The sequence below is a fragment of the Cetorhinus maximus genome, chromosome 17 (genome assembly GCF_964194155.1).
Source record: "Cetorhinus maximus chromosome 17, sCetMax3.hap1.1, whole genome shotgun sequence".
Classification (NCBI taxonomy): Eukaryota; Metazoa; Chordata; class Chondrichthyes; order Lamniformes; family Cetorhinidae; genus Cetorhinus; species Cetorhinus maximus.
In genome coordinates, this window is record NC_135895.1 from 60,339,136 (window position 1) to 60,365,101 (window position 25,966).

Consider the following 25,966-nt stretch of genomic DNA (forward strand, 5'->3'; position numbering starts at 1 on the left):
GTAGTGGTAGCAGGGGAGGGTCCAAGTCTACTTAGTCAGAACTGGCTTAAGGAAATAAAGTTGGAGTGGACCGAGATTTTTCAACTCAGAACGAAAGATCTGCAAGAATTATTACAGAAATATGTCTCTGTCTTCAGGGAAGAGCTTGGGAATATTCAGGGGCAGCAAGGTAAAATCCACATGGATCCAGGGGCAACCCCCAGATACTTGAAGATGAGGCCAGTCCCCTATGCGTTATAAGAGAAAGTTGATGTTGAATTAGACAGACTGGAAAGGTTGGGAGTCTTACAACCTGTACAATTTTCTGAATGGGCAACACCCATAGTTCCAGTACTAAAGCCTGACCAGAGTCTGTGAATATGCAGGGACTACAAGTTGACCATTAACAAAGTGGCCAGACTTGACAGGCACCCTATGCCAAAAATTGATGAATTGTACTGCAAGCTGGCAGGAGGAACTGCATATATGAATCTCGACATGAGCCACGCTTACCAGCAAGTCGATCTAGAAAAGGCCTCTTGGGATTTTGTGACTATAAATACACATAGGAGGTTATACCAGTATACCAGGTTACCTTTCAGAGTCTCATCGGCTTGAGCCATTTTCCAACGGACTATGGGAAATTTACTTCAAGGTCTACCCCATGTGGTGGTTTATCGCAATGATGTCCTAGTAACAGGACTAACTGATGAAGAACACCTGGCTAACCTGGAAGGGGTATTGAAGCACTTCTCACAAGCCAAATTACATTTGAAAAGAGAAAAATGTATCTTCCAAGCAAAAGAAGTGATTTACCTGGGTTATAGGGTCGATTCGCAGGGCCTTCACCCAGACAAAGTGAGAGCTATTTGTGAGGCACCAGCATCGAAAAACGCCATAGAACCCAAGTCCTCCTTGGGAATGATGATCTACTATGGCCGTTTTCTCCAAAATTTCTCAACAGTACCGGTTCCATTATGCAACTTACTCAAGAAAAACTATAGGTGGACTTGGTAAGCTCCACAACAGGCTTTTAAGACAGTAAAGCAGGCCCTGTTGGTACATTTTGACCCAAAGAAAGAATTAATTTTAATCTGTGATGCATCCCTCTATGGAGTTGGGGCGCTATTCTCCCACCGGATGGCGGATGGCTCCGAATGGCCCATTGGTTACGTCTCAAGAACACTGAGTGTGCAGAAGGAAGATGCTCACAAATAGAGAAAGGCGGCTTATCCATTGTATTTGGCATTAAGAAATTCCACCAATACATCCATGGTCACCACTTCACCATTGTATCCGAACACAAGCCACTACTAGGCTTGTTTGGGGAAAGTAAGGCAATATCCCCAATTGCCTCGGCACGCACCCAAAGGTTCTAGCTGCTTACGAATATACTTTTATCCACAAGCCGGGGAGCCAGATTGCAAATGCTGATGCACTGAGCAGATTACCTCTAAAAGACAGCAATGTGAACATCCTCATTCCTCAAGAACTTGTTACTAAACTTTCTAGATTTGTCACCAGTACATGCCAAACAAATAAGAGAGTGGATAGGCCGTGATCCAGTTTTGTCTCACGGCAGGGAACAATTCTTGCAGGGATGGTCTAACAAGCCAAAGTCGGATGAATTGAAGCCCTATTTTAATAGGAGACATGAGCTCACCTGCTAGGATGGTATTGTGCTGTGGGGAGCAGGAGTCATTGTGCCTCCGGAGGAAGACAGCCATTACTGACCAAATTGCAAAGTGTTCACCCTGGCATCTCCAGAATGAAAATGTTGGGGCGCAGCTACTTATGGTGGCCAGGGATGGACACAGAAATCGAAGCTTTTGGTCAAGAGCTGCATGCAGTGCCAGCAGGTACAGAAATGGCTCCCTTCTGCTCCACTGCATCCCTGGGAATGGCCAGGAAGGCCACGGGTCTGCTTCCACATTGACCACGTGGGGCCTTTTTTGGGCCCAATGTTCCTCTTGATTATAGATGCTCACTCGAAGTGGATGGATGTATAAGAGGTGAGATCACCCACATCTGTCACCATCATAAACAGATTAAGTCAAGAGTTTTGTGATACATGGGTTACCAGAGATAATAGTGTCTGATAATGGAATGGCATTCACCAGTGTGGAATTCCAAAGATTCACAAGTCTCAATGGCATAACATATCTTAAGACCTCACTATACCACCCTGCATCCAATGGTTTAGCCGAGAGGGCAGTCAAGACCTTTAAGTCCGGAATGAAAAAACTGGATGGTGACCCTCTTGCAACTAGATTATCACATTTCCTACTCAGCTATAGGACTATACCACACACGACCACCAGTATTGCCCTCACAGAGTTATTGATGAAGAGACGTCTCAGGACACATTTGAGTCTCATAAGACCGAATTTAGGGGGGAGGGTAGAGAGAAGTCAGGAGGCCCAGAAAAATGGATACTATTACCACAGTTGTGAAAGAAAGGTCACTGTTGGAGATGCAGTTTTTGCAAAGAACTTTGGAGATGGGCCCAAATGGCTACCAGGTGAAGTTAGTGCAATGACAGGGTGCCTGTCCTATCACATATCGGTTGAAGGTCGGATAATTAGGAGACACGTAGATCACCTCAGGAAAAGGGAAACAGATCTACAAGAAAGGGTACACCAAGCATTCCCGTTGGAGTCTACACCACATGTAGAAGGAACTCTCCTTGGTTTGGAAGTACCTGTAGGATCTGTTGAGCCTGAGAGACAAACTTACAGGTTCCTGCTGGAGAGCCTAGTGGACAGATGACTCCTGAGAGGGAGGCCTCGGATAAACCATCCAAAACCATAGAACTACGACATTCAACACATTTGAAGAAGCCTCCAGAGAGACTGAATTTGTAAATAGTTGATAAATTGTAAAGATCGTAAATTGTAGGAGGGGTGTGGTAATCTGAGGTGCAATACACCTTTAAGATAATATGAGCAGATTGACCACATGACTGTATTATTCAATGGCTGTGTGGTGCAGGTTACAATGTTAATCGGTAGTTTAGAATAGGGTCCGGTTGGAGAAGCACACATTGTATTAGTGCTCTGTTACTTGTGTAAATAAACAGTGTGTGCTTCATCTTATATTGGTTTCTGCATCTGCATTACATTGTTTGCCAACTCACAAACTGGTAGATAGGCGTGCAACCATGTTCGCGAGCAAAGCGACCAACAGAAGGAACATAACAATAAGTATAAGTTTCCTCTCTCTCATGCTGTAAAACTCCTTTGCATCTGTTTTTGCATCTTCAGGTCCAAATGAGCATGGGTCCATAGCACAAGATAGCCCAAATTCGGCATTCACTGATACTAATGACTAATGATACTAATTTCATTCACAAAGACAACAGGATGGCTATTGCGAAAATGGAAAATTGCCACGCTCGTGCATATGTGTCTGCTAAGGTTTAGTTCTGTATCTAACCATATCTGACTTGAAAGGACTTGGCGCTAAAAGTGGATGCCTACAAATGGAAAGTATTCCATTCCCCAATACACAAATTCTAGGTCTAGCACAAACTTCAGACAAGAAGAAGTTTTTGTGAATATTTCACAATGTACTGAAAAAGTATAACTTCACTCTAGAATTGTAATTTGAGTGTTAAAGTCCATCTTGCTGATACCTGCACTGAATTATATTGGAGTATTTCCTGCCAATGATATCAATGAGTGTTTTGTCAGTTGTAGGTGGATTGAGCCACTGGGATACCTTATCATGAGGCTTGTCTCTTTAAATCCAACATAATACTGTATATACTTTCTGATGACCCTATGTGCAACAATGTAAATGCTTAAATATAGTGTGATGTAACTGACTAAATAGATGCCATAAAGAAGGGGAAATGTATCATAAAGTCATCCTGTTGAACACAAAGAATGTTTGGCAAACAAAAACACAAGGGAATATATATGCTATATATTGTGGTGAAAATGAGGAACAACTTTTCTGGGAGTTCTCATTTCCCACCCAAAGAAGTATTAAAACAAGCAGCTCATACTAATAGTGCTGGGTGCCAGTAGCTGGATATTTGAATTTACAGCTGATCATCAATCTCATTTAATACTTGGCAACAATAGCTGTATTTAGTTGATTATCTGTATTCAATATTTTGAATTCAGAGATTAGTAGTTGTACACGCCTACATTCCTGATATCTTAGCGTTTTGCAATTCTGCTAAGTAGCCAGGAATGATGCAGGAAATGCGAGTCACCCTTTAAGCAGATGCACGGTGTATACTATCAGTTTGCAATGACGTCTTTTGGCTTCAATGACACAGTCAGGAACTCAGTAATAGTCTGGTCAGAGGAACACTCAGTGTTTGTGTAATTGCAGCCGACGTGCTCACATTTGGACTGCATTTTCCACCCCACATTGTTCCACTGACTGGTCTTCCTTTCATAGTTATCAGGAATCCAAGCATCCTGTTTTTGAAAACAGAGTCATGGCTGCCTTTAACCTTTATTTTAACCACAGCGAAATATTATTCTGATTTTCCACCCAAACTGTATGACTCTAGCCTGAGTTAAAACTTTAAAGGTAGTATCTTTACATCTAAAAAATTGTTGGGAAACTTTTTTTTTATCATGTGGGGAGAGACAAGGCATGCTTTAGCTTTTTTAGCTTTTAGCCTTTTTATATGCATTATTTTTATGTAGGTGATGTAGTGAACCATACTGGTAAAATGAATATCACTACATTTTGCACGCTCGTGGTCAAACAAAAAAAAGTTTGTGAAATAATTTTTCATTATGACATACACCATTATATCTTCCCTTCCCTTTATGGCCCCCATGCAATTTTGTCATACTTTATATTTTCTGAACGGATAATGTTCAAGCCAAGAAAAGTGGACCACATTCAACTTGAAACAAAAGGAAACATTTCTTTTCTAGCCAAAGGTCAGGTGCATAAAACCTCCAATTCAGTTAAAAAAAAAATTCCACACTGCTGTACCTTTACATATCATGGTCAATTTTATCACAGAATTCTAAAGCACCCAAAATTTCCAGCTCACTTCGATGCACCATATTATATACCAAAATTTGGTAAATCTACTTGCTGAATGACCAAGTGAATTAATTACATAAAACTTTGGTTAATTAAATATATAAATTTAGATGAAGATGCCAGCGAGGGAGGTGTGCCCTATCTACATCATCTGGGTGTTTGTGGAGAGCAGCATGATACCAGGCAGCCACATCTGCAATAATCTGCTGGGTCAAAATCCTGGAACTCCTTTGCTAACAGCGCTATGGGTACAGCTACACCAAGTGGACTGCAGCGGTTCAAGAAGACAGCTCACCTCCACCTTCTCAAGGGTAATTAGCGATGGGCAATAAACGCTGGCCTAGCTTGCGATGTCCACATCCCGTGAACAAATAAAAAAGAAAGTATCTGTAGCTCGAGGAACTTCAGTTCAGAGTTGTTGAGCTGCAAGCTAAAGTGTAGCGATTGCAATGCATCAGGGAGGAAGAGAGTTGCTTTGACATTTTGACCCAAGAGGTAATCACACCCATTAGGTCAGATATTTTCATGATAACGAAGGAAAAAAACACTGAATTGCATCCGGAAATATTGGACTTTAAAAATAAGACCTGAATTTATAAAAAACGCACACAAGCCACTGACTGGAATGCTGCAGGGCGACTCCCTAAGAGGTAATGGAGCCCCATCCTGTTGCCAGACAAAGTACTTCTAAAGACGTTCAGAAACTAATTGCTCCTTCCGGTCAAGACAATGGGACATATGGGGGATGAGTCTCATCTCATCAAGGAATTCTGTGAGAAATGCCCAGACAGATTTGTGAATTTGCTTCCCACTTGGTGTATACAAATAAGGGGTTAAAAGTGAGGGATGTTCTGAAAGCCTATTGGTGGATGTTCTGAGAGAGCAAGTGCTGGAAGTTTGACTCAGAAGTAATAGCCACATCCAGTACCCCTGCAAATAGCCATTTTGCAGGTATCCCAATCTCTCTCCCTCTCCACCGAAGTCAAGATAACTAGAACCTCAAAATGGACTATTCGTCTACCCGAGTCAATACTACTGAAACCTTGAAACGCCTACCTAAGTCAATTCTACTGGAATCTCGAATCGCAACGCTCAATCACCTACTCCTACAAGTCAAGGACTGTTCTGTATACCTTTTTATAAATATATACATTCACTTACTTCAAGCTAAATTCTTACTTTTAACCTTTGTGACCGTATAAGCATGTGTTTTATCCCTTCTTGCCTTTAGTAGTTAATAAACTTACCCTTACCTTTAACTCAAGAAAGTCTGATCAAATTGGCTCCTTCAAAATCAGAACGATTGGGTCTGGGAAAAAGGTATCTGCTAAAGGGATCCTTTTTAGACTAAATCATGTTGCAACCAACAGGGGGGGGGGGGGCAGCTGAATAAAGACAGGGAGCCAGTTCATACCTCCTCAACTGGATTTGGGGGTTTCCCAGCCAGACGGTGACAAATTAAGAGATCTCGTGTGGATCAACAACTTTGAGGAACCTCACCTGGGTGGAGGCGGGGGGAGGTGGGGCAGCCATAACAAATTGGAGGGCTATATTAAGTGTGTACCCAGTTAGCGTCAGAGGCGTACTGTCAGAAATTCCACACCCTCAGGAAATAGCCTGACCACACATACCTGGAATTTGAATGGCTTAAGCAACTTGCTTTTGACCATTGAGTGTGGGCACTTAAAACAGAAGTCACTTACGGAAACCTCCGTGAAATAATTCTCCTTGAGGAACTTAAAAACTCCCTACCCTTTCCAATAAGAACGCACCTAGAGGAGCAGGTGGTCACAGGAGCCAAGCAGGCAGCCACGCTGGCTGACAATTATGGGTTAATCCACAAACCCCTGTTCCAGAAGAGACACTCCCCTAGTCACTCCCAACAAACTGGGAAGGATAGAAGGGGTGGGGAGAGTGATAGGAAACTGAACACCCGTGGGAGAGGGGGAAATTTGTGGGTCCTCCTCAGGATAGAAAGTGTGGTGCTGAAATGAAAAGAAGCCTGTGTGTTTTAACTCTTGGAAGGTAGGGTGCATCTGGGCCAACTGCTGGAGGCTACGGGAAAAACCAGTGGGATTTATCGGGGCACCTACACCCCATGCAGAGAATGGGAGTCAGTCAGAAAGCATCGCAGACCAGGATATGGCTCTGACTGCAGCTGTGAATCCTTGCAGAGGCACTCCTGAGAATGTGGATGAGGTTAAACGAATCCTTGAGGGTTACCGGGATTTTGTATCCGAAGGAAGGGTGGCCACATTTGTCTATGGCCCGACAAGCTCCAACAGAGGAAGCTGAAGTGGCACTGCAGACTAAAGACCCTCTGGTCTGGTTATCTGAAACCTTTTTTGGGAGTCCAGAAGACCCTAAGGAGGTGATAAATAAATCTTCCTTAGTAGTGGCCCAGCAAGTTGACCCACAGTTAATAGCATTAGTTCAGACTGCTCACAATGAGGCCGACAGAAGCAGTCCCTGAATGCTACTACATTAAAAATGATGTGCTGATGAAGAAATGGAGAACCCCCCACAGGCCTGAAAATGAGGAGTGGACAGTGATCCACCAAGTGGTAGTGTCACCAAGGTACTGTGGGAAATCCTGGAGGTGGGTTGTAACAATATGGTTAAATTTAGTGGTCAGGGACGGGAGGATGTGTCTGCGACTCAGTTAGGTAAGGAGACATCACTGTAGTTATGTTGGAGCCTCAGCCTTTGCCATTGTCCAAAATACATTGTCCAACATACATACTTGCTACCGGTGTGGATGAGAACAAAGATTATAGGGTGGATGGGAAAATTGGCCATGGTGCTGTGGTACAGAAGGCATTCAAATGGCGAGAACAAAAGGGAATGTATAGTTGTGGTGAACAGTGTAGCCAGGTGAGGGCAGATACTGTTCCATGACAAGGAGTTCTGAAAGCTGTGTTGCCTGCCCGGTGTCAAGGTTAAGAATGTCTCCTTGAATCTAGAGAAGGGTGGAAAGGGTCCTGTTGTTGCAGTTCATGGAGGAATCAATGACATAAGTAAAACTAGGAATGAGGTTCTGCTGAGTGAGTTTGAAGAGCTAGGGTACAAAGTAAAAAGCAGAACATCAAAAGTTGTAATCTCTGGAATAATGTACAATTTGGAATAGGGACAAACAGATTAGAAGTTTAAATGCATTGCTGAGAAGAGAGGAGTGGCAGGCAGGGGTTTCAATTCATGGGGTGCTTGCATTAGAAGGTCTTGCTCCACTGGGATGGACTTCACTTAAACTGGCTTAAACCAGTATCCTTGTGAACTGAATAACCAGGGTGGTAAATAGGACTATAGACCTTTAAGGAGGAATGGGTTCATGCAAGGAAGAATCTATAAGATAGAAGAGAAGTCAAGTTGTGGAGCGGAGTAGCCATCTGAGTAAAATCAAGTAGATTGTATCAGGAAGGTATACTGAGATTAACAATGGTTACATTGTTAACATTAGCAATTATGGCCACATCAGTGAAACACAGTAAAAAGTTAAGATGCTATATGTATGAATACATAAAAACATTCATAATGGGATAAATGAATTGATAGCACAAATAAAGATAAATGGGTTTGATCTCGCAGTCATTATTGAGACATGGTTGCAGAGTGATGGAAGTTTGGAAGTAAATGTCCTGATTTATACTTTATCTAACACTTTAGTTACTGCTGGGGCCTCACAAATTGTTTGCATCAGTGTTTTCTCTCCTTTGTTATTTCTTAGCTCCACCCGTATTAATTCTATATTCTGATTTTCTGGGCTATGATCTTTTCTCGCTACTGCTTTTATTTCATTCTTTATTACCTACCTCCTTTTCAATTTTGCCTATCTTTCCTAAAAGTCAAATACTCTCAAATATTTATTTTGCAACCTTGGGAAAGCTGCAATCATATTCTCAGTAATAGCTACAAAATCAAATCCATTTATTTTTATTTGTACCATTAACTCATCTATCTGGTTATGAATGTTTAGTGGATTCAGATATAACACCTTTAATTTTAACTTCTCACTATTATTCTCTGCTGTGGCTTTGGTTGCTGATACCCTCTTACCATTATAATGGAGTATAAATAGGGTATAATGGGGGAGGGGGCGCAAGTGTGAAAGTTTGGCAGCAAGAATGGAAAAAAAAATGGTTAAAGGTCAGAGCCTACCTGAATGTTGGAATTCATAGGGATTTGGGTGTCCTTATATTTGAATCACAGAAGGTTAGCATGCAGACACAGCAAGCAATGAGATGACCTTCCTTGGCTGGAAAGTCTAATCTTAGAAATAAGGGGTTGGCCATTTGAGATGAGGAGAAATTTCTTCATTCAAAGTGTTGTGAATCTTTGGGATTCTCTACCCCAGAGATCAAGGGATATGAGAACAGGACGGAAAAACAGGGTTAATGTAAAAGTTCAGCCATGATCTTATTGAATGATGGGGAAAGTTCGAAGGGCCGTATAACCTACTCTTGCTTTGGTTCCTTACATTCTAATATTCTAAACTACATCTTCTAAACCTTTGATCATATATCCTAGATGTAAATAGCCATGGATATTGTCATATGTGTACAACTGCTGCACTTTTTATCAAATTAATCCATATTAGCATTTCATTTGCTTTTCTACAACCTTTTGCTTTCAGTTAAACTGTCTCTGCAACCTTAACTATTAATCCGGATTTGTTGCTTGATAATGAATTGAAGGGCCAACAATTCAAAATGACACATAGAAGTAGCTATATTTATTCACAAGTCTCTCATGGTGCATTTATATTACATGATCAGGAAAAGTTCAATTAGAAATCATTCTGTTTTCATTCCTTGTGCTCAATAATCTGCTTTCTTCACATTTTAGGCTGGATGTTAGTGGAACAGCCGCAACACTAAATAAACTGCACATGTGCTTGTTGCCACATACTCAGGTGTCTTAAATGCATTATGCAGCTGGGAAGCGTCTGTACAGTGAATACAAAACTGTACTACAGTGGAGTAGCTTAGTTCACTAGTACATAACAAAATCATAGAAGCCTTTGCTCACATGATTATGTATATGGCCATTGGTGGAGGAATTAACTCTGAAAAATGGATGCAGCAACTACCACTTTTGGGCAGCCTTAATCCCTCCAATGATACCTCAAATATATTACTACCATTTCCCAAGATTTTGCTCCCACTGCCAGCTCTGTTTCCTAAGTCCCAATAAGTGTGCACATATTTCCACTTGCAATTTTTAAGAATAGTGGAGCAACATAAATGTTTAAATTGAAAAAATTGGATGTGATAAGATGACTAAGGTCTGAAAAGGTCAGAATGGAGCATTGTGCTAGAGCTTTCATATCTGGGTCATGGATTCAAATTCAGTCCACATAGATTTAAATTAAATGGTCCTCCATCTCCTCATGAAAATAGTCCTCCATGAAATTGATTTGGGTAATCTCAATCTTGTTCCTACTTCCACTGCATAAGCAATCCCCTAATTCAATAATTTTGCTCAGACAGTCACAGGATACTTTGCACTGAATGTTTAAAAAAACCATATTGGTTAAATGGGCAAAGTTTTCAGAGGTTGTGGATGAAGCATAATTTTGCATTGTTCTAACTTGAGTTAAACATGTGAGATCAGAATCAAACAGTCAATCTGGGCAAATTCTCCAAATATACTTTTTGTACAACACAATAACAACTGAAGTTGCCCAGCTGGTAAAAACACAAAGACTTTAAACTGTTGTCAAAGCATATAAAGCAAGAAAGTCAACACCATTGAGGATGAAGCAGCCTGATTGATTGGCACCCTGTACACCATCTTAAACATTCACTCCCTCCACAACTGACACACCATGGCAGCAGTGTGGACCCTATGCAAGATGCACTGCAGCAACTTGTAAAACCTGCTTCGACAGCACCTTTCAAACCCATGACCCACCTATAAGAACAAGGGCAGCAAATGCATGGGGACACCATCACCCGAAAATTCCCTTCCAAGCCACACATCATACTGAACTGGAACTATGTCGTCGTTCCTTCATTGCCGCTGGATCAAAATCCTGTCACTCCCTTCCTATCAACACTGTAGATGTACCTACACTAGATGGACTGCAGCAGTTTAAGAAAGCGGCTCACCACCACCATCTCAAGGGCAATTAATGATGGGCAACAAATACGGCTTTGCCAGAAAGTCCTACACCCCATGAAAGAATCAAAAACATCAAGTGCAGTTTACCCTGCAATGTAATTCGATCTAATATATTATCACTACTCAAATTATCTACTTAATTGTGTACACAGTCATTCTTTGACATATAATTGTGTTCTCTTATCTGTTCCTAAAGTATTATTTGATTAAGGGCATTATATTAAAGAATTGAAGCATTAATAATGAAGGGTAAAATTGGTAATATAAAAAAATTATTTAGGAACACTAGTAGGTCAATGCCCCAAAATGCCCAGAAAATAGGTGCGCAGCACTTTTTTGATTTGGCTTTAGTTTCACATGAAGAATTTTAAATAAAATCTTCAAAGTAGACAAAATATAAACCAAATAGGCCATAATATGCCAAAGAATTTTCACTACATTTTACTTTCGAGAACAAATTGCAGTTTAGCGATTTTGCATTATTTTATTTCTCAAGCGTGAACATATAAAAATAAATAATTTCTTACCTTGTTGGAAGCCATCTCGCTGACTGACCGGTAGGTCTGTATTGTCTCAAGTTGATCCAAACACCAATCTAATTCTTCCAGAGTCTCCATGGCTAACTTTTGATAGGATTCTTCTGTAAACAAGCACATAGGCATGTAATCAGGGTTCAACTCCTGCACAGTGTCCATATCAGTATTACTTGAGCAGCCCAAAGTCAGACCACAATGTTCCTTCATCATGCGTCTCTGGCTTTCCCTTTGGTTACAGAAGGCGATATGGTGCTGCTATTGCCGTCCGTGTTCGTTGTCATCAGATTCAGGATGTCAGTAATTCATCAACAAAAAATCTTCTGGAGGTGCCAAGGCGGCCATGAGTGACACTACGAGAATTGCATATTGCTTGTTTTGCTCAGAGCAATGATTTCCCAACGAAGACGTCACATTTACAACATAAAATTAATCAGAACGCTGTTTACTTTCGGAGCGAAACTATGACTTGCAATTTTCGTTATGTTGTAATTACTCTTCGAAGTATGTCAGTTGCACTTCGATATACAACTGTTTAGAAAAAAGTCGACTGAAGAGATCTAACAAAGGTAGGAAAAACGCATTTAAGAGTCGCCAAATCAGCTTGATATTTGCTGGGCACTTGTTGCGTGACGGACTTTCCACAATTTAATATTTAGAATCATAGAATCCTGAGATAAGCTCACACAAGGGAGTCCCCTCTTCTCACCGAGTGCCAAATAAAGTATTTCTCTGATGAGTTTGTAGTCATACGAAGTTTGGCTGACCGGAGTAACTTTGTTTCTCGTGAAATGCCAAAAAGTTTCTGAGCCTAGCCAAAAACACATAGAAACCCTGGACTGGATTTTCCTCCCAAAATACACCAATCCAGTAAACTAGTCAACAATGCATTGCAAAATCACAAGTAATTCTCGGATTAGGGTAATATATTCTAGGTATAAAGATCATGGAATTGTTACGGTGCAGATGGAGGCCATTTGGCCCATCGTGTCTGCACTGGCTCTCCGAATGAGCAATTTACATAGTACCATTTCCTGCCTTCTCCCTGTAACCCTACACATTCTTCCTTTTCAGATAAGTCTAATTCCCTGTTGAATGCTTCAATTGAACCTGCTTCCACCTCACTCTCAGGCAGGCTCAGTTCATAGCACCCTCGCCTTTGAATCAGAGGGTTGTGGGTTCATGTCCCACTCCCGGAAACCAAGAACTGTGATTGTACTCGAAAGAGTTGCAATCTGTGACTGTTGATAACTCGAAAGAGTTTCCTTCTAGATGCTAACCACACGTGTGAAAAAAATGTTTTTCCTCATATTGCTTTTGCTTCTTTTGCAAATTGCCTTAAAGTTGGTGCCATCTCGTTTTTGATCCATTCATGAGTGGGAACAGCTTCTCCCTATCTACTCTGTCCAGACCCCTCATGATTTTGAATACCTCTATCAAATACCTTTCAGCCTTCTTTCCTTCAATGAAAACAGTCCCATCTTCTCCAATCTATCTTCATAACTGAAGTTCTTCCCTGGAACCATTCTCGGGAATCTTTTCTGCACTCTCTCCAATGCCTCCACACATTAAAGTGCGGCAACCAGAGTTGGACAAGATACTCCAGCGGAAGTTGAACTAGTGTCTTAAGTTCAATATAACCTCCTTGTTCTTGTACTCTATGCCTCTATTAATAAAGCCTAGGATACTGTGTGCTTTTTAAAAAACTGTTCTCTCACCCTATCATGCCACCTTCAATGACTTGTGCACATATACACCCAGGTCACTCTGCTCCTACACCCCCTTTAGAGCTGTATCCTTTATTTTATATTGTTTCTCCATGTTCTTCCTACCAAAATGAATTACTTTGCATTTTTCCACATTGAACTCCTTCATTCCACCAACTTGTCCACATCCTTTTAAATTTCTACATATCCTCCTCACAGTTCATAATGTTTCCAAGTTTTGCATCATCTACAAATTTTGAAATAGTGCCCTGTACACTAAGGTCCAGGTCATTAATATATATCAGGAAAAGCAAGTGTTCCAACACTGACAAGGCAATTACAAAGGTATGAGGACAGAGTTGGCTAAAGTGGACTGGGAAAAGAAGTTAAAAGGTAAAATGGTAGAGAAGCAGTCGCAGATAGTTAAAGAGATATTTCATAACTCTTAACAAAGATACATTCCATTGAGAAAGAAGACTCTATGAGAAGGATGCAATATCCATGGCTAACTAAGGAAGTTAAGGATAGTATCAAATTGAAAGAAAGGGCATACAATGTTGTGAAGATTTAATGGTAGGCCAGAAGATTGGGAACATTTTAGAAATCAGTGAAGGATGACTAAAATGTCATGAACGCTGAGCTTTACCAGATGATTATATTTTAAAACGTCCCTTCAACTCAGAAGTAAAACATATAGTTCTGAAAGCGGGTGGTAAACTCCTGGTTAACATCTCAGTTTGGAGAAGTGCCCATGTCACTTCAGGTTACCATGGGTGAGACTTGAGAAGGTATAGAAAGTCAAGTAGAAACCCATTGAGGCGTTGTGTTGCAGTTTCTAGCACCTTGCACAGAAGCTCACAAAGCAGAGGAAAAACTTATTCTGAGAAGCAGGGAGAAGAGAACTGGAACTCTTCCCGGAACAGGCCATCTCTGCTCTGTAGGAAATAATGGGGAGTAGAAGTGAAATTCAATATGGGGCAAAAGTACAATTTTATCTGAGCCGACTAAATCATTTAAAGGGACTAGATGCAGTAATCTCTGGAATTCTGGGTTGTCAGGATTGTTGTGAATTGAGGGAAAAGGGAATGCGTTGAGGTGTGCTTTGTTGGTGATAATCATATCCGAAGAGTCGGAGTGGAGTGGTTGTCGGTGGACACGGGATGATTTGACTTGGTGCGGTGGGGAGTGATTGAGCTCAGTTGGAGACCTATGAGAAGCTTTTAGACTGCTCTTTGATACTACATGTATGCCCAAGGTGTGGTGTAAAGCTAACGAAATTTAGCTTTGTTTATATTTGATGTACCATTTGCCTCTTAGTTAATATTTGAATAATGGAAGTGGAGTTAAGACCAAAATCAGTTCAGCCATGATCTTATTGAATGGCCAAGGAAGCTCGAGGGGCCAAATGGCCTATTCTTGCTCCTATTTATTATGTTCTTATGTGAAATTGTTAAGTATTGCTGAAAAAAATAAATACTGTGGAAGCTTTTCATCTTGCACTCATCAGGACAGGTGCAAGAATGCCAAATTTCAAAGGGAACAACAATTTATATTGCATGAGAAAAGGGGTACTGATTGGTTGGCAAGTTGGCTCCAATTAGTCAAGGCATTGCCATGGTGAATGCACCAAGGAGCTGTTGTCCCCCATGCCTTTGTTTATTCAAAAAAGGTACAATGTCTGTACATATTCTTTTTGGCTGCAGAGGACAGTCCCCTGCATATGAATATATGTAGCTTCTAGCAAGCATAAGTGAGCTACATTGTGAGCCTGACTGATAATCTTTGTGTGATTTTTAGCACACTTGGGATTGTTCAGCAAGTGCTTCCCAATCGAGGAATCATATCAAATGTTAGACATTATGTTCTGAGTTTTGAAAGCACGAGTTAAATGAGTACAGTCAGCACTCTGCTTATTGTGAGCAGCTGAAGGGACGTGCTATTTGATGTTATCTATTGAATGTGAGTGTATTAGATCCAGTGTTTTGCCAGTGTTCATTTCAAAATGTATTGATAATGCTATAGTGAGACATAGCCCCACAATCGAGTGAGTGCTCAAGCAGGATAAGTTTGAACAAATTGGTTGTAGGATTACTAACCTACACTGTGCCCTAGGATGCGTTTGGTCTAAGGTGCGTAAATTTATTTCATTTTTCGATTTGATCCATTTGTGCTGCTGTATTGCCTCAACAGATGACTGCACCATGAGCAACACCCACTTAAAATATGCCTGCACTGTAAACTCACTCAAGCAAAAGCATTTCGGCAGTGCAATTACTGATGCCGCCAAACACATAATGAATATATCTGATCATTTACTCTCCGAAAGCAAAGTTTGTCCTCGTGCATGGCTTCAATTTTGATGTTCCTACGTCCCACACGAACTGGGAAGAAGAGATATTTGAGGAGATTGAACTCCTCTATTCTCAGCTATCTCGCCACAGTGTCCAATGAAAATGCTGAGTCCTTGAAAGCGCACTTAGATGGTCTAGCATGTGCATATTGTGGGATACCCAATGACTTCTCCGGTTTTCACATGCAGTGTGAATGTTTGGTTGCGCTGCGAGACCTCAAGGCCAATCCAGGCACAGATATTTGCAAAATGGACAAAGGAACTGGAATAATCATCCTTAACAACAATGATAATATTGACAAAATGCACACCATTCTTAATGATGGATCCAAATTCATATCCATTGGACCCGTCGCCAAGCACGACCAGACAGCCCTGCTCGAAGGCAAGTTACAGAAACATCTGTTAGACTAATGTAAGAGTAACAAACTGCCTTGTGGTGTATATGATAGGATTCGTCCTCATGGTTCACTAGGTCAACGTACATATGGACTGCCAAAGACAAATAAAATTGATGTCCCATTATTTTGTCCTATCTTACCTATACTGGCTCTGCACAACATGAATTGGCCAAATGGTTGAACGAGTTGCTACAAACAGGTCTGAGTGAATATTTCACATACATGTGAAGGATTCCTTTACTTTCGCGAAGACTATACAGGACCCACTTATCGACAGCAATACCGTGTCTATGTGCTCATTCGACATTGCGAGCCCATTCACTAGTGTGCTGCTTAAGGAAATCATAGACATTTGTGCAATGTCACCATATCATGGCAACTTAGACGTGTCGCCATGTTCTAAATCTGTATTCACTGAAGTTGCGAACTTCAACTTGCCCAGTTGAATTCCGCATGGATTCTCCTCCAGGGCCAGCTCTTGCTAACAATTACAGCGTTTCCATGAGAAACGCATTTTCAGTGTAATGACCTCTAATGCTTTCCATATTTCCGATACATAGATGACACGTTTTCTATATTTGAATCTGCAGTTGCATGTAAGAATTTCCTTACATGTTTTAATGGGCTTCATACCTGCTCAAATCCACCTTTGAAATGGAATAGCTTAATGATCTCCTTGATATAATAGTTGAGGAATCTGCTAATAGTTTCTCTACTACTGTATACTGGTTAAAATGCATGTTGGGGTTCCTACAGCTCCAGATGCTACAAGATTGGCCTTATCGGCAACCTTGTAAATAGGGCCGGAATCATTTGCCCACTATGCAAGCATGATGTCAAAATAGGCCGTATCAAAGCTATCCAGCTGGATATTGGCTACCTTGATCCGATCACTTCTCACTGTGTATCGCGCACGCTCACGAATCGGCCTAAGTCTGCCACTTTCAGACCTGAAAAGTGGCCCGTCTAACTCAAATGACCCTACAAAGGTAAAGTACCTCAAAAATTTGAGAAACAGCCATTTCACGCTGATACCTTTGCCCTGCTATTACCACATTCTGCTTTCTGACCTTAATGCCACTATCAGCACCTCCTTTAGTCGGTACCACTATCATTAACATTCCTTTATCCTTTTGATCATGACATCTTTGTCAATCTTTCCTTTGCTTCCACCTATCGCTGCCCTTCTTTCCAGCTTCATCTGCTCCACCCCCCCTTAAACAGTATACATTTCATCAAATTTTTACTTCTCTTTTGCTCTGAAGAAGAATCATATGGACTTGAAACATTAATACAATTTGTAACTCAAGGTCTAGCATATCCCCCACTCCGCCATTACCATCAAGCCAGGGGATCAACCCTGGTTCAATGACGAGTGCAGGAGGGCATGCCAGGAGCAGCACCAGACATACCTAAAAATGAGGTGTCAACCTGATGAAGCTATAACACAGGACTACTTGCGTGCCAAACAGCATAAGCAGAAAGTGATTGACAGGGCTAAGCGATCCCACAACCAACGGATCAGCTCTAAGCTCTGTAGTCCTGCCACATCCAGTCGTGAATGGTGGTGGACAATTAAACAACTCACTGGAGGAGGAGGCACCACAAATATCCCCATCCTCGATGACGGAGGAGCCCAACACATCAATGCAAAAGATAAGGATGAAGCATTTGCTACAATCTTCAGCCAGAAGTGCCAATTGGATTATCCATCTCAGCCTCCTGTGCACGTCCCCAGCATCACACAGATGCTAGTCTTCAGCCAATTCAATTCACTCCACATGATATCAAGAAATGGCTGAAGGCACTGGATACTGCAAAGGATATGGGCCCTGACAATATTCCGGCAATAGTACTGAAGACTTGTGCTCCAGAACATGCCGCGCCCCTAGCCAAGCTGTTCCAGTACAGCTACAACTGGCATCTACCCAGCTATGTGGAAAATTGCTCGGGTATGTCCTGTACACAAAAAGCAGGACAAATCCAACCCGGCCAATTACTGCCCCATCAGTCTACTCTCCATCATCAGTAAAGTAATGGAAGGGGCCATCAACAGTGCTATCAAGCGGCATTTGCTTAGCAATAACCTGCTCACTGATGCCCAGTTTGGGTTCCACCAGGACCACTCAGCTCCTGACCTCATTACAGCCATGGTCCAAACATGGACAAAAGAGCTGAATTCCCAAGGTGAGGTGAGAGTTACTGCCCTTGACATCAAGGCCACATTTGACTGAGTGTGGCATCAAGGAGCCCTAGCAAAACTGGAGTCAATGGGAATCAGAGGGAAAACTCTCCGCTGGTTGGAGTCATACAAAGCATAAAGGAAGATGGTTGTGATTGTTGGAGGTCAGTCATCTCAGCTCCAGGACATCACTGCAGGAGTTCCTCAGGGTAGTGTCCTTGACCCAACCATCTTCATTTGCTTCATCAGTGACTTCCTTCCACCATAAGGTCAGAAGTGGTGATGTTCGCTGATGATTGCACAATGTTCAGCACCATTTGAAACTCCTCAGATACTGAAGCAGCCTATGTCTAAATGCAGCAAGACCTGGACAATATCCAAGCTTGGGCTGACAAGTGGCAAGTAACACTCGCACCACACAAGTGTCAGGCAATGACCATCTCCAACAAGGGAGAATCCAACCATCGTCCCTTGATGTTCAATGGCATTACCATCGCTGGATCCCCCACTATCAACATCCTGGGGATTATCAATAACCAGAAACTGAACTGGACTAGCCATATAAGTACTGTGGCTACAAGAGCAGGTCAGAGGCTAGGAATAGTGCAACCAGTCTCCAAAGCTTGTCCACCATCTACAAGGCATAAGTCAAGAGTGTGATGGAATACTCCCCACTTGCCTGGATGAGTGCAGCTCCCACAACACTCAAGAAGTTTGACGCCATCCAGGACGAAGCAGCCTGCTTGATTGGCATCACATCCACAAACATTCACTCCCTCTGCCACCAACACACAGTAACAGCAGTGTACACCATCTACAAGATGCACTGCAGCAATTCACCAACGCTCCTTCGACAGCACCTTCTAAACCCACAATCATTACCATCTAAAAGGACAAGGGCAGCTGATAGATGGGAACACCACCACCTAGAAGCTCCCGTCCAAGTCACTCACCATCCTGACTTGGAAATATATTGCCATTCCTTCACTGTCACTGGGTCAAAATCCTGGACCTCCCTTCCTAACAGCACTGTGGGTATACCCACACCACATGGACTGCAGCGGTTCAAGAAGGCAGCTCACTACCACCTTTTCAAGGGCAGCTAAGGATGGGCAATAAATGCTGGCCCAGCAGCGAAGCCCACATCCCATGAATGAATAATAAAACAATAGCATGTTCCTTCGGCTGTTCAAAATGGGCTGAGTACTAACTGTACTTAAACAACCCATGCTTGCAAAACTCAGAACATAGGGCAAAATTTTTAGCTTGGCGGGTGGGCGAGCGCCCAACCCGCTCGAGCATAAGATGGCGCGCGTTGACGTCAGGCGAGCGTCCCTACATCAAAGCGCAGTCGCGTGATATTTTGGTTGGCGGATGTGCGCGAGAATCGGCAGTGCACCCGCCAACAAATAAAAGTCCAGTTAAGGCCATTAAAGTGTCAATTGACTGACAGTTGGTGTCAGGCGAATGCCGTTAATTAAGCCTTCAATGGGCTTAATTGGCTACCCACCATGAATGGTCATGTAACTAATCCTGCTGTCACCCCACCTCCTCCAGAAGAGAGGTGGGAACATGCTGTGGGGGTGGCCCGACAGGGATTTCACTCCCATTTGTGGTCCCCCAACCCCCGCCCCATCTTGAGATCCATCTCCATACGCCCTTGAAAATTCAGCTCGATATGTTAAGTTATTTGTTCTATCCACAGGTACTGATTGACCTGTGATATTTCCTGCATTTTCTGTTTTTGTTCCACAGCACATGTTGTAATATGTGTAGGAAAATATAGTTACATTGCAATTTATCATCACTTTGTCTGAGATCTTGTGATGTACTGTCTTATCTCTTGGCAGCAATGAAACTGTCCCACTTGATTGTATTTTGGTTGATTTTTTCAATCTAGATTCTATCCAGTTTAATTCTCTGTAGGACCGCTGACATACAAATAATAAGAGTTTGGGATGATGAAGTGCTAGTTTCTGTATAAAAAGCTTGATGACTGAGACTGTTGTTAACTTAGCAACTTGCAACTAAATCCATCCTTTTTTCAGTGTAAACCCAGTGCAAGACTGCTGTCAAAAAAAGTATTTGGATATTGATGCCTCCAATTCATTTCCTTTCAGATAGTCCAAAAACAAGAGCCTGTGTGCTCTTTTAATCCATGTCTCTCTGAGACAATAGAATTTCTTTCCAGTTCACCTAGTTACCAGTGTAAGTGTGACCACCTACTCCACATCTAGACTGGTGCCAATAATAGGGTGAATATTAGTGCAATCTCTGTAGGGACTGAAGCCCAAGAGGCTGTAATGTCTGTAAGAGACATGAGGTCCAACAATATTACTGAAAGAAAAGTTCACTAAAATGCCATATGCTTATCTTACAGGAAAAAGTGATAAAGGCACAATATTTATATTTTTTTAAGAGGAGCTTGGTGATATAATTACCCAAATTTGAATTTTTTACACTTTGGTACATTTTCCAATAGTTGGAACCAATAATGAATGGGAGTTTGTAATTTTCAGCTACAAAGGAAGGGGTATTTGCATAGTTTTATCAAAAACAACATTTCACACTGACACTAGGTAGTGGCTAGTTTTCACTGATAGGATGCTGCCGTCAGTCCAAAAAGATGTTTTGCCTATTAGGCAATTGAGTAACCAGTATGATGCCAGGGATGTAGGCTGAATATCCCAATGAATAGCTGATCAAATCAAACAAAATGTTCTTCTGGCTGTTCATAACAGGGAGAGGCGGTGGCCAATTGGTAATGTCACTGGACTAGTAATTCAGAGGCACAGACTAATGTTCTGGGACATGGGTTCGAATTCAACCACGGCAGCTGGTGGAATTCAAATTCAGTTAATTAATCTGGAATTAAAAAGCTAGTAACAGTGACCATGGGAATTCCCTTTAGGGAAGGAAATCTGTCGTCCTTACCTGGTGTGGTCTAGATGTGACTCCAGACGCACAGCAATGTGGTTGACTCTTAAGGGCCCCTAAAACCGCTACAAAGCCTACAAAAAGGAATGAAACCCAATGGACCACCCGGCATTGACCACCGGAAACGACAATGGCCTAGCAAGCCACTCAGTTCTATGAATCCGCTACAAAGTCTCAAAAAAGGAATAAAACTGGACGGACCACCCAGCATCGACCTAGGCACCGGAAACAACAATGGCAAACCCAGCACTGTCGACCCTGCAAAGTCCTTCTTATTGACATCTGGGGGCTAGTGCCAAAATTGGGAGAGCTGTCCCAGAGACTAGTCAAGCAACAGCCTGACATAGTCATACTCACGGAATCATACCTTACAGGCAATGTCCCAGACTCCACCATCACCATCCAAACCGACACGACAGACCAGACGTGGCGGCACAGTGGTATACAGTCAGGAGGGAGTTGTTCCAGGAGTTCTCAACATCGACTCCGAACCCCATGATGTCACATGGCATCAGGGCAAACATGGGCAAAGAAGATTCTTGCTGATTATCACCTATTGCCCCAGCTGATGAATCAGTACTCCTCCTCCATGTTAAACACCACATTGAGGAAGCACTGAGGATGGCACTCTGGGTGGGGGACTTCAATGACCACCACCAAGAGTGGCTCGGTAGCACCACTATTAACCAAGCTTTTTTTTTCATTCATGGGGTATGGGTGTCACTAGCGTCACCAGCTAAGCCAGCATTTATTGCCCACCCCTCATTGCCCTTGTTCAGATGGCATTTAAGAGTCAACCACATTACTGTGGGTCTGGAGTGACATGTAGGCCAGACCCAGGTAAGGACAGCAGATTTCCTTCCCTAAAGGGCATTAGTGAACCAGGTGGGTTTTTACAACAATTGGCAATGGGTTTGTGGTCCACATTAGACTTTTACTTCCAGATTTTTATTGAATTCAAATTCTACCCTGGCGGGATTCGAACCTGTGTCCCTGGAGCATTACCCTGGGTCTCTGAATTACTAGTCCAGCGACAATACTACTACACCATTGCCTCCCCCGAGGCCAAATCGTAAAGGTCATAGCTGCTAGGCTAGGTCTGCGGCAGGTGGTGAGGGAACCAACAAGAGGGAAAAACCTCCTTGACCTTGTCCTAACCAATCTACCTATCACTGATGCATCTGTCCATGGCAATGTTGGTAGGAGTGATCACCACGCAGTTCTTGTGGAGACCAAGTTCTGTCTTCACATTGAGGATACCCTCCATTGTATTGTGTGGCACACACCATTCTGATTTGGAATTGATCCTGATGCCATTCCTTCATTGTCGTTGGGTCAAAATCCTGTGCTCCTTCCCTAACAGTACTGTGGGTGTACCTACACCACATTCACTTTAGTATGAATTGTTGTCATCTTTTGAAATTTACCATGTTTGTTTTTGGCCTGATGAGTGCAAGACAAATTGGCCTACTTCTGCTCCTAATTAGTATGTTTATAAAGGCTTCAGCAACATGTCTCTATTTTCAGCAATTTTCTATTTGCCATTTTGAAATTCATTGTTTTCCTGAATGTCTTGGATTTTTTTTCTCTCATCAACAGCAAGAGATGATTTATTATTGGAAGAAATAGGTTTTAATTTTCTTTTTCAGTGACTATTCAAGGAATGAGCAACTTATTTTGATTTATGAGGGTAGATTTTACAATCAGTAACGAAAATCTTGCAGCTGTAGAAAAGGCACAGAAGATTATTGTAAGTGGATAGAGTGCCCAATTCTTTCTACTTGTGATTTCCAAACTTGCTGTATTTTGTGTGAAAGTGTACTTTTCATGCTATGGACTCATTGTGCCTGATATCATTTCTTGGCTTTTGAGTCAGTATTATGCATTTTGCCTTCAACACATGAAACAGACTTAGAGTATTGGAGGCAAAATCTGAAATCATTTAAGAAATAAATAGATGTTACAGTAACAGTAAGCTAGGATCTTTCTGATTGAATGAATCAAGATGTGCCAAAAGACCTCGCTATTCCTCAACGATTTTGTTTCATTGTGATACTTATAGGTAACCCACATCATAGTTAGTAACAGTAAAGGACACAAGACAGACATGTTCCACTAAAGACCTTTGGGGAGGCTGTTTTGGAATGTCAAATAGGTCAACCACCTCATAATCACTTAATGCAGCAGTACCTTCACCATTAGCTATTAAACTAGATATATGGATATTATGCTGTCCTATATCTCTTGCTCACAGCATTTCCTGCCTTCCTAGCCATTGGATTTGACAGGCATTTATAATACCTAAGCAACCTTTGGAAATATCTGCCAGCAGCATAAATGACTGCTGCCAACTCCAAATCGATTTTCCTGCGTGTCCCTTGAAAGGTTCACATGGCATAGTTTTGTACCAGCACCATTCATTATTGTTGATGTTTAGCCTGCAGATACCTTGGTTTCACACTTCTATACTGTCTGCATACCTTTTACAGTAAAACCTGCCAATAATCCCTAGGAGAGATGTGCCAGGTGGAATTTCCCTTTCCCCTGCCCTTAAACCTCAGGGTTTTGATTCCCATGAGAGTGAAGCTCTCTAACTTCTAGGGAAGCCCACAGCAAATGGATGTGGTGACAGATAATTGTCAGCTATAAATTTATCTTGGTATTCTCTAGCAAATCCCTCTCATGTTGCAAGAGCACAGGTAACCTTCCCGTGAGCAACCTTATATTACTCAATTTTTTCAAAACATGAGAGATCTCTGCTTATCTGCTGCTTATTCTAACCTCTCCTGTACTTCATGTCTAGAAGAAATTCAGCAAAAAGCAACAGCAGCGAAGGAGCAGGAAGTTCAACCAGTGTCCTCTACTTCAGTCCCTGTCATCACATCAGAACCAGTGGCAATATTAATCCTCTCAACAGCACCTAGATGTCCATGAAGGGAAAAACCACTGGGGGGATGTACTTAATGTGCAGAAAGAGACTATACCGTTCAAGCACAGAGTAGCTGGATTTTCTCTATGTGGGTGGGAAACAGAAGTTGGGACTGTTTCTGCGTCCTGAACCTGCACCAGGGGAAAGTCACTCATTGGCATGGAGGCAGGTTCTCTGTCCATTTTAAGGGCACTGGGTGGGCTTTCGAAGTTGGAGGGCCAATCAGAGACCTTCTAACTTGAAAGAAGCAGCAGCTATGAAAGGTAAGTAACAGAGAGGGTGCTTCAACAATTTAATTAAAAAAGAGCTTCTGCAGCCAGGCTGCCATTGTTGGTCTGGTGGGGGGTGCAAATCCTTCTATAGGGTAGCCTCTGGCTACTCCTGCACCCAGGCAGGCAGGCAGGGAGGGTTCTAGGCATACCTGGAGTGTTGGCCCCTGGACTGCCTCTGATTCTCCACCTCCAGACACCTAAACTAGCCCCTGCTGGTGTGAAAACCTGGAGTCCAACTGGAAAATCCCAGTTAGTCTCCTTTGATTGACTTTCATAGGCCCTTATTAAGCCTAATTAGCTACTTGCTAAGTAAGTTGGTTAAAATTGGAACTATACAGAGAAGATTAGCATGACCCCTGCGCAAGGATGACACGCAAATTTGTGAAGCGTTCCATAAAAAAAAGAAAAATGGCCTGGAAGTGACATAGAGTGAGGGAACCTGCATGCCAGCTGGCGGGGCTACTTTTTGGCTCCATCCACCTCCAATTGGGCCGAAAATCCAACATTGTGTGTGGGAAAAGTAGAAGGAATGTGATGTTCTTCAACAGAGCATTAAAAGATGAGCCACCTCAGACCTGTGCGTCCTAATTTTAAGAGAAACAGCATGGGAGCAACAGATTACATTAAAGATGAAAACATTCCTGAAGTTGCCAGGATAGTAAGTATTAATATGGAGGATCTGGTATTGTTGGTCACAGATCAACTCAACATTTGAGAGAATGTAAGCCTTTCCTATTAATGAAATTTATTGGATTGATACATTGAACATATATTATCACGTGGGTGTCAACTATCACAACCTGGACTTTGGGGATGCTAGAAACTCTATGAGACTGAATGGACTGGTAGGGATCCATTTTGAAGCTAATTAACTTGCTGGATTTTACACCAGCGACTAGCTTGATGCACACGTACAGAGCCAGCTAAGTGACATTGCAAGTGTCCCTCAAAAACCAGCCTGGAATGACCTAGGTCCCAGTGGTGGAGATGGGCTGCAGCAGTTCCAGCAGGTTGCACAGCCTATTTAAGCCTTTCCTGTTTGAATGCAGCCCTCACAAGAAGTACTATTGGCTCAGTTTGGAGGTAGAAGCATTAGCAGGAGAATAGAAGCATGAGGCTCTCATTTTCCTTTCATAGTATATTAATGTATTCCGCCTCTTCTAGAATAATCAATTATGTAGGAATTTCCAAATGAAATCCTACAGTGGTCCCTTTAGACTGGATGAGTGTTAGAAATTGGACAGTCCCACATGCTGATACCAAAAATGTATGGCTTTCGGCAGGTGCCTAAAGTAAAAATAATTTTTAAAATAGTGAAGGAGAAAGATCTGGAAAAAGGGGTTTTTACAGGCAAAAGAAGTTTTATTTGCATTTTCCTTTATAAATTGCACTTCTGCCTTGACAGCTGATTTGGGAAAGCCAGTAACCCTGGTTGTATCTCATTGAACGTGGATGAAGCAAAAATCATGGAGAATTGAATGGGTTGCATTATTACAATACCATTTGCATATGTTTGCTTGGTAGTGGGCAAATGCTTC

At 42.1% G+C, this 25,966-nt stretch overlaps 1 protein-coding gene and 1 non-coding gene across 7 annotated transcripts in view; one reads left to right on the forward strand and one right to left on the reverse strand.

The window, feature by feature from the left end:
* pde4ba (phosphodiesterase 4B, cAMP-specific a) overlaps positions 1–25,966 on the reverse strand; it is a 738,960-nt gene that overhangs the window by 59,537 nt on the left and 653,457 nt on the right. For all 6 annotated transcript variants that reach the window (XM_078561296.1, XM_078561297.1, XM_078561300.1 and 3 more), the window contains one exon: positions 11,646–11,758. In XM_078561296.1, the coding sequence (XP_078417422.1) occupies positions 11,646–11,758 (113 nt within the window). The remainder of the gene's footprint in view (positions 1–11,645; positions 11,759–25,966) is intronic.
* LOC144692853 (U6 spliceosomal RNA) lies at positions 24,727–24,829 on the forward strand. The gene has a single exon (XR_013579410.1). It is a non-coding gene; the product is annotated as a U6 spliceosomal RNA (small nuclear RNA).